The sequence below is a fragment of the Pristiophorus japonicus genome, chromosome 13 (assembly GCF_044704955.1).
Source record: "Pristiophorus japonicus isolate sPriJap1 chromosome 13, sPriJap1.hap1, whole genome shotgun sequence".
Taxonomy (NCBI): domain Eukaryota; kingdom Metazoa; phylum Chordata; class Chondrichthyes; family Pristiophoridae; genus Pristiophorus; species Pristiophorus japonicus.
Window position 1 is genome coordinate 21,318,855 of NC_091989.1, and position 9,393 is coordinate 21,328,247.

Consider the following 9,393-nt stretch of genomic DNA (forward strand, 5'->3'; position numbering starts at 1 on the left):
ACATGCAGCATCTTAAATAAAAGGTGTTAAGTTTCATCTTAAAAAGAAACTATAAGGTCACCCTCATTGTGCTTGTCTTTGACAAAACAGAGTTCAGCAAATGGAAGGTTAGGGATTAACATTAAACACCACATTACAGAATCATACAACACACATTCGGTCCATCATGCCTCTTTGAAAGAGCTATCCAATTAGTCCCACTCCGATGCTCTTTCCCACAACCCTGCAATTTTCTTCCTTTAAGTCTTTATCCATTTCCCTTTTGAAATTTAGTATTAACGGTGCTTCCACCACCTGCTCAGTCAGTGCTTTCCAGATCACAACTCATTGGTATAAAAAAAACGACTCATTCTCTCTCCCCTCTCTTTTTTTGTAAATTCTCAAAATCGGTGTCCTCTCTGGTTTATGGACCCTGGTTATCAAATTGAGAATGTTAGTCATAGAAACTTACAGCACAGAAAGAGGCCATTCGGCCAGCTGTGCCTGTGCTGGCTCTTTGAACAAGCTTAGTCCCACACCCCTCATCCCCAAGTACCTGCCCAACTCCCTTTTAAAATGGACTATGGAATCAGCTTCCACCACCTCTTTCGGGTAGAGCATTCCAGAACGCGACAGCTCTCCCGAGTGAAATTCATTAATATTTAAAATTGAGGAAGCAAGAATAATTATTATTTTGAAGAAGCAGACTGCTCCAACTCTCACAATAAGGTGCGGCTAGGGTGAGGAGCGAGCAGCTGTCAGCGCCCCCGGGGACCGCGCGACGCGCCGCCTGAGGGGAGAGCGAGCGAGCGCGTCCGGCCGACCGGCCGACCGGCGGCGTGAGCTTTCACTGGGGCTCCTTACTCAACGCGTCTTGGGTGCTCCGTCTCCGCACGCCAACCTCCGGCTCCTGCTCTATCTCCGACATGACTGAAGGGGTGGTGGTGGTCTGGGAGCCCTGCCCAGAGGAGGAGAAGGACGAGGAACCTGCCCCCGGCATCTGCTAATGAAACACACGGCTCGCCAACCCCGCCCCCTCCCTCCTCGCAATGCCCTCTGGGGGTTGTAGTCTGCTGCGACCCCGCGGTGCCTTCTGGGCGTTGTAGTATTCCCATCTTTTTTTAATTGATACCTGGGATGTGGGCGTCACTGGCCAAGGCCAGCATTTATTGCCCATCCCTAACTGCCCTTGAGAAGGTGGTGGCTGTAATGTCTGTAAGCTTGTAATGTTTGTAGCGCCACACTGGGGATGTGGACATATTGTGTACTGCAACTGCAGAGTTAATGATTAAACAGAACCAGGCAGATTTCCGGAGGCGTCCGAGAGAGCTGCCTGCCATGTTGGGAGCTGTGTGTGCTTGTGCTCTGTGAAGATATCACATTTGGTGATGAGGATGGGATTTTTTGGATGATATAAAGCTTAAATTTTGTTGGTGAAAGATTCAGCCAGCCGACAGAGAGACTTTGGAAGTTTCTGTCTTTGGAAAAAAGCTACAAAATCCGAAGTAAAATACAGCACACGGTGTGAACAGCTAGAGATTAAAATGGCAGGTGTAATCGGACATTTGGGGGAATATAGACACGACCGGGAACGTTTTAAAGCGTATGTGGATCGGCGAGAAATGTATTTCACTGCAAATAACATAATCGAAGTTCCAGACAATGCAGTCCAGAACCAGAGCTGTGTTGGAATGTAAGAGATCAATCTTCTTATCGGAGGCAGGTCCGGCATTGTATGACACACTTGTAAATCTGCTTGTGCCTGACGAGCCAAAGGACACAACGGTTAAAGAGATTTTAACGAAGCTGGAGCAGCACGATAACCCCAAACCGTTAGAAATTGCTGAAAGCTATCGTTTTGGGATTCGGAATCAAAAGGCTGATGAAAATATCAGTGATTATATGTAGCATTAAAAAAGTTATCGGTGCACTGTAATTTTGGAAACTTTCAAAACCAAGCATTATGGGATCGTTTTGTTTGTGGGGTGAAAAATGATGCGATCAGAAGGAAGTTATTGACGACGGATGACTTGACTTTTGAGATTGCTTGTCAGACAGCGAGGTCGATGGGCATGTCCGAACAATATTCCCGAGAATTAAATAATAATTACAGTCGTCAGTCAACCGAGGTAAATCACCTGCAGGTTCAAAGTAAAAGATGGTGGGGCCCAAAGTCTCAGAAACTGGAAATTCTAACAGAACGTCGAAGTCATGCTATAGGTGCCTGGGACAACACATTGCTCAAAGTTGTCCATACATGAAGGCAGAGTGTTTCTTCTGCAGAAAGACTGGGCATCTTGCGAAGGCATGCCGACTGAAGGGTAAACCAGTTTTTAAATCTATGAGTCCACCGTTCAAAGCTATGAGTAGAAATCCCAAGAGACTACATAGCATGGAAGAACAACAACAGGACGAGGAGATGTTAGAGTTACACGTCATTAGGAGCACGAGGTTAATGGACAGCGATTCAGAAAGCATCAAAATCCATATAGATGTTGTGGGATTCAAGATACCAATGGAAATTGACACGGGTGCATCCGTGAGTGTAGTATTGGAGTCACTATACCGCGAAAAATTGTGTGATTTCCAACTGGAGAAATCCAAGATAGAGCTGCGAGGCTACTCGGGAGAGAAAATTCCTGTGGTAGGTCGTATCACCATACCGGTGAAATATAAAGATCAATTTCAGAACTTGCCTCTAATAGTAGTGAAAGGAGACAAGTCTGCCTTACTAGGAAGAAATTGGTTGAGCTCACTGAAGCTGGATTGGAGTAGGATTTTCTGTGTGGAAGCGAGATTTTCATCAACGGATGAGGTTATCAAGAAGTATCCGAAGGTGTTCTGCAAATCGGGCAGTCCGATCCAAGGCTTCAAGGCGAGTGTCAGGGTACAGAAGGACACTAGATCGGTTTACTGCAAGTCACGTTCCGTACCATATGCATTCAAGGAGAAAGTTGAGCAAGAACTCAAAAGACTAGAGACTGAGAACATTATTTGTAAGATAGATCGATGTAATTGGGCTACACCCATTGTTGTTGTACCTAAGTCCGATGGCAAGGTAAGATTGTGTGGTGATTATAAAGTAACCGTAAACCAGGTTCTAGAGGGTGATGTCCCCAATACATTGCCGAATATAGAAGATTTGTTCACAACACTGACAGGTGGTCAGATCTTCTCAAAACTGGATCTCATGAATGCTTACTTACAGCTTGAACTAGATGAGGAGTCCAAGTCATGTTTGACTATAAATACTCATCTAGGCCTATATCAATTTAATAGGCTACCGTTTGGAGTGTCTTCCGCCCCTGCCATATTCCAAGGGGTGATGAACCGGATTTTGCAAGGTATTGAAGGCGTAGTATGTTATTTGGATGACATACTAATTTCAGCACCAAATAGGCAAATTCATAATAACATATTGAATGAAGTCCTCAAACAGCTAGAGAGGCACAGAGTACGAGTGTCTGCTCGTAAGTGTGAGTTATTTAAAAATTCAGTGGAGTACTTAGGGTACAAAGATGGTTTACATCCAACCATGGAAAAATTGGATGCAATTAGAAAAGCACCCACTCCCAGGAATGTCACTGAACTTCGTTCATTCTTGGGTCTTTTGAACTATTATGGGAAGTTCCTACCAAATTTGGCGACAGTATTACATCCACTGAATGAACTTTTGAAAAAACAGGTCCATTGGAAGTGGTCAAAAGAATGCGATACAGCATTCAAGGAGTGTAATAGCAAATTGGTAGAGAGCACCTTGTTAGTTCACTATGACATATCTAAGGAGATTAAGCTAGCATGTGATGCCTCTCCATATGGAGTTGGGGCAGTGACCTCTCATGTATCATGTAGTGGGGAGGAGAGACCAATTGCTTTTGCTTCACGCATTCTCAGTGCCACTGGGAGTAATTATGCACAAATTGAAAGGGAGGCTTTGGCATTCATTTTTGGGGTCAAGAAGTTTCACAAATACTTGTATGGTCGTAAGCCCCTAACAGCAATCCTCCATCCAAAGTCCCCAGTTTCAACATTAGCTGTAGCCCGAATGCAGAGATGGGCTTTGATTTTGTCAGCATATACATATGATATTGAATACAGATGATCAGCTGATCACAGTAATGCTGATGCAATGTCTAGATTGCCTTCCCCATCACAAGTTACACCCGATAGGGAAGAAGTGTTTTATTTTTCATACATTGATGAACTGCCAGCCACAGCTGAAGAGATTGGTAGAGCAACCAAACGTGACCCAGTGATGTCAAAGGTGTATGAGTATATTGCAAATGGATGGCCAAACCAGGTAACAGACAAAGATACACATCCATTCTTCATTCGTAGGAATGAATTATCAGTCGATAAAGATTGTATCATGTGGGGTGTAAGAGTGGTTATACCAAATAAATTCAGGTCCAAATCATTAGGAGACCTCCATGACCAGCACCTGGGAATATGTTTGACCAAGAGTTTTGCACGCAGTTATTTATGGTGGCCAGGTCTTGATAAAGATACAGAGTACATCATGAGTCAGTGTATGACATGTCAATCGGTAAGCAAGCAACCACCACCAGTACCATTACAGCCATGGAAATGGCCTCGCAGGGTGTGGCAAAGGCTACATATTGATTTTGCTGAGTTAGAAGGACAACAATTGTTCATTGTGATTGATAGCCATTTGAAGTGGGTTGAAGTGTTTCCAATGTGGAAAATAACAGCAAGTAAAACATTGGACATTTTACAAAAATTATGTTCTTCATTTGGCCTCCCTGAAGAGATTGTTTTGGATAATGGACCACAATTTCGTTCAGAAGTATTTGCACAATTCACGAGCAAAAATGGTGTGAAACATACCAAGGTTCCACCATACCATCCTGCTTCAAATGGTGCAGCAGAGCACACTGTACAAATTATAAAACGTGCCCTCATAAAACAAATGTTAGATCCAAATCCAAGGAAACGACAGTTGTCATTGGATCACAAATTGGCTAATGTTTTGACTACATATCGAAATACTCCTCATATGACTACTGGTAGAACACCAGCAGAGTTGTTTCTCAAACAACAGCCATGAACCAGATTCTCATTGTTGAAACCAAATTTGGCACAGTCCGTAGAAGAGACACAATTAAGACAGAAAGAGAATCATGATAGAGGTAGAGTAAAAGAGAAAAGTGTGAAATTGAACCAGAAGGTGAGAGTGAAGAACCATCACCATAAATGGTTAAAGTGGTTACCAGGAAGAGTGGTGAAGATATGTGGTCCTCGCACATATTTGGTAAAGATGTTTGATAATGGACAGGTTAGGTTTGTTCATATTGATCATATTTTACCTACAGACATGCAAGGAGTTGAAGGTGGGAATGATTCAATTATTTCTGACTCCAGATAGTTTTGATATACCAGTAGCAAATCCTAACTCGAATGTACTGGAAACAAATCCAGGAGAGAATCAGAATGAAAGTCTGAGTCTGAGTCAGGAAAACAAAGAACCTGAAGCTAAAGTGAGTTCAAATGAAAATCAAGGAAATTCCGTGGAGGAAAACGTTCCTCAGGATGAACCTCGAATGAGTTTAGATTCAACACCATGTTTGGAAAGTTCTGTTCAAGAGCGAAACAGAAAACAAGTGGTAAAGTTAAATTTGTAAATATGGAAAAAAAATAAGTTTATATCCTGTGTTATGTATAAACACGAAAGTTATATATGATGTTTGTGGTAATAACTTCTTCATTAAGGAGGGAGAAGTGTAATGTCTGTAAGCTTGCAATGTTTGTAGCTCTACACTGTGGATGTGGACATATTGTGTACTGCAATTGCAGAGTTAATGATTAAACAGAACCAGGCAGATTTCCAGAGGCTTCCAAGAGAGCTGCCTGCCATGTTGGAAGCTGTGTGTGCTGTGCTCTGTGAATATATCACAGTGGCGCGCCACCTTCTTCAACCGCTGGTGAAGGTACTCCCACAGGGGGTGATATTGAGGCTCTGGAAAGGGTGCAGAAGAGGGCCACTAGACTAATTCCAAATCTAAAGCATCTTCGTTATCAAGTTAGGCTCATCATCATCAGCAGTCCCTCGAAACGAGGATGACTTGTTTCCACGTCAAAAAAGGGATGGGTTCACAGGTGTTTCAATGAAGGACCTAATATTCCAGATCCCGAACTACATCTTGAAGGGTCGAAGATGCCTGTGCATGGATTTTTTTTCTCTGCTCTGCGCACACATATCGCATTGTGGGCTGGCCCATGCTGCCCCTGGGCCCTCGCCTCTTCTGGACCCCGAACTCGCGCCTCTCCCGGGCCCCGATCACATCCCTCTATGAACTCTTGCCACTCCTTCACCCCTGCCCGCACTGCAATCAGCGACTTGGATTTGGGCGATGTCAAATCCAGTCGTCCTCTTCGCAGCCTTCGTCCTCCTGCAGCAGCACGCACTGCTCCCTGCAGTAGCATGCCGCTGCACGCTGCTCCCTTTAATGGCCCCGGCCTGCTGATGGTCTTGCAGGCCGGGCCGCCGCACGCTGCTCCCTCTAATGGCCCCGGCCTGCTGATAGGCTAAAGGAGTTGGGACTCTCTACCTTAGAGCAGCATAGACTTAGAGGGGATATGATTGAGGTTTATGAGATAGTGAAAGGAATAGACAGTGTTCCAGCTGACAGTTTATTTCAATTAAATAGGTTAGGCAGGACCAGGGGCACAAATTTAAGTTGTATAAGGCTAGGTCTAGGTTACGTGTCAGGAGGCCGTTCTTTTCACAGAGAATAGTAGACCTCTGGAACAAGCTGCCCTCTCATGAGGTGGATGCAAACTCACTGAATTCCTTCAAGCGAAAGCTGGATTTGTTTCTGGCTGCGACAGACATCACCTCTTACAGAAGATAGGTAATGCAGGGAATTTAATGGCCAGAGTGATCTCCTGGACTCGTTTCACTAGTCGGAGAGGAATTTCCCAGATTTCTTTCCCCCAAATTGGCCTGGGTTTTTAATGTTTTTTTTGCCTTTCCCAGGAGATCACATGGTTTCAGGTGGAGTGGAGTGTATATGTTGTGATACACAAGATATCGCAATTGTGTGGGACAGGCTCGATGGACCAGATGGTCTTTACCTGTCCATCACTGTTTGTATGTTCGTAGTCCTATTAGGGAGGATGCTCTAGTGACTATGAAGGAACGGCAATATATTTCCAAGTCAGGCTGGTGTGTGACTTGGAGGGGAACATGGAGGTCATGGTGTTCCTGCTGCCCTTGTCCTTCTAGGTGGTGGAGATCGTGGATTTAGGAGTTGCTGTCGAAGAAGCCTTGGCGAGTTGCTGCAGTGCATCTTGTAGATGGTACCCTGGCTTTGGAAGGGGTCCGAAAGACTATAGCTTGCCAGCCTTGCTGCTCCCGGAGTTGTTGCTGCGCTGATTATAATTGGGGGGACAAAAAAGTTTTTTGTTCCTCAAACTTGTTAAAAAGTGTTTGGCCAAACTTTCTTTGTTGCAATCAAAAAAAGAGAAATTGGCAGCGCTGGAAATCTGAAATCAAAACAGAAAGTGCTGGAAAGACACAGCAGATGGATCAGCATCAGACGGAGAAGGATGAGTGTTTTCTTTATGTAGGGGAAAGGAGACGTCTGCTTGTCTGTTTCATTTAATTGCATGCAAACAGGAAAGAATAATTACACACGCATGGTATCTTAAGAATCCATGCACTTCCAGTTAACTTTTTCATTATAAATTCCTATGTCCATATTTATAATGGAACTGCCTATGTAAATCTTCACAGATCATACAGCACAGAAGGATTCCATGTGACCCCTTATGTCTGCCCTTTGAACGCTCTGATTAGTTCCACTTCCCTGCTCTTTCCCCACAGCCCAGCAAATGTTTCCTTTTCAAGTATATATCCAGTTCCCTTTTGAAAGTTACTATTGAATCTGCTTCCAAAACCCTTTCAGTCAGTGCATTCCAGATCACAACTTACTGCCAGCAGAGGCAACAGCATCTTTGTATCTGCTGAATCCCTAGTGGGGTGCCGCTAGGATCAGTGCCGGGGCTTCAGCTATTTATAATCTATATTAATGACCTAGATGAAGTGACCGAGTGTAATGTATCCAAGTTTGGTGACAATACAAAGCTATGTGGGACAGTAAGCTGTGAGGAGGATACAAAGCGATATAGTCTAAGTTGGCAGATGGAGTATAATGTGGGGAAATGAGGTTATTCACTTTGGTAGGAAGAATAGAAAAACAGAATATTTTTTAAATGGTGAGAAACGTTTAAATGTTGGTGTTCAGAGAGATTTGGGTTTCCTTGTGCAAGAAACACAGAAAGCTAGCATGTAGGTACAGCAAGCAATAAGGAAGGCAAATGGCACGTTGTCCTTTATTTCAAGGGAGTTGGAGTACAAGAGTAAGAAAGTCTTGCTACAATTGTACAGGGCCTTGGTGAGACCACACCTGGAGTACTGCACACAGTTTTGGTCTACTTAGCTAAGGTGGGATATACTTGCCTTGGAGGTGGTGCAACAGAGGTTCACTAGATTGATTCCTGGAATGAGAAGGCTATCTTATGATAAGAGATTGTGTAGAATGGGCCTCCACTTTTTGGAGTTTAGAGGAACGAGAGGTGATCTCATTAAAACATTCAAGATTCTGAAGGGAATTAACAGGGTAGATGTGGAGAGGTTGTTTCCCCTGGCTGGAGTGTCCAGAACTAGGGGGCACAGTTTCAAGATAATAGACCATTTAAGACAGAGATGAAGAGGAATTTCTTGACTCAGAGGGTTGTGAATCTTTGGAATTCTCTGCCCAGAGGGCTGTGGATGCTGAGACTCTGAATATAATCAAGGCTGAGATAGATAGATTTTTGGAATCTTGGGGAATCAAAGAATATGGAGATCAGGCAGGAAAATGGAGTTGAGGTTGATGATCAGCCATAATTTTGACCCCATTACCCCATTTGCTTTCCCTCGAGCCACCTCACCCTGCTTGTGCACCTTTAATGAGTGACCCACCGGTCTGTTTCTTTTAATAGTAAAAGTGCCAGCTTGGCTCCATTGGTACCACTCTTACCTCCCAGTCAGTAGTTTGTGAGCTCAAACCCTACTACAGACTGGAGCACAATGTAGGCCGGTAATGTCAAGGGAGTGCCAAAGAATCAGAGGTGCTGTCTTTTGAATAAGATGTTAACATCTGCTTGCTCAAGTGGATGTAAAAAATTCCCTCAAAAGAGCAGAATTCTCCTTATTTCCTGGTCAACATTCTGTCCTTATCAAACACCACCAAAAACAGATTTATGGTTCAGTTGCTGTTTGTGGGGTGTACAAAGTGGCTGCCATGTTTACCTACATAACAGTGAGTGCACTTCAACAGTAATTTGTTGGTTGTAAGGCATTTTGCAATGTCTTGAGGATGTCATAAGCTCTATAAATGCAAGTTCATT

General features: G+C 43.8%; 1 protein-coding gene across 2 annotated transcripts in view; it reads right to left on the reverse strand.

The window, feature by feature from the left end:
* Positions 1-994, reverse strand: part of cax1 (cation/H+ exchanger protein 1) — a 52,579-nt gene extending 51,585 nt beyond the window's left edge. For both annotated transcript variants that reach the window (XM_070897218.1, XM_070897216.1), the window contains exon 1: positions 844-994. In XM_070897218.1, coding sequence (XP_070753319.1) covers positions 844-979 — 136 coding nt within the window. In that variant the 5' untranslated portion in view covers positions 980-994. The remainder of the gene's footprint in view (positions 1-843) is intronic.
* Positions 995-9,393: the final 8,399 nt, after the last annotated feature.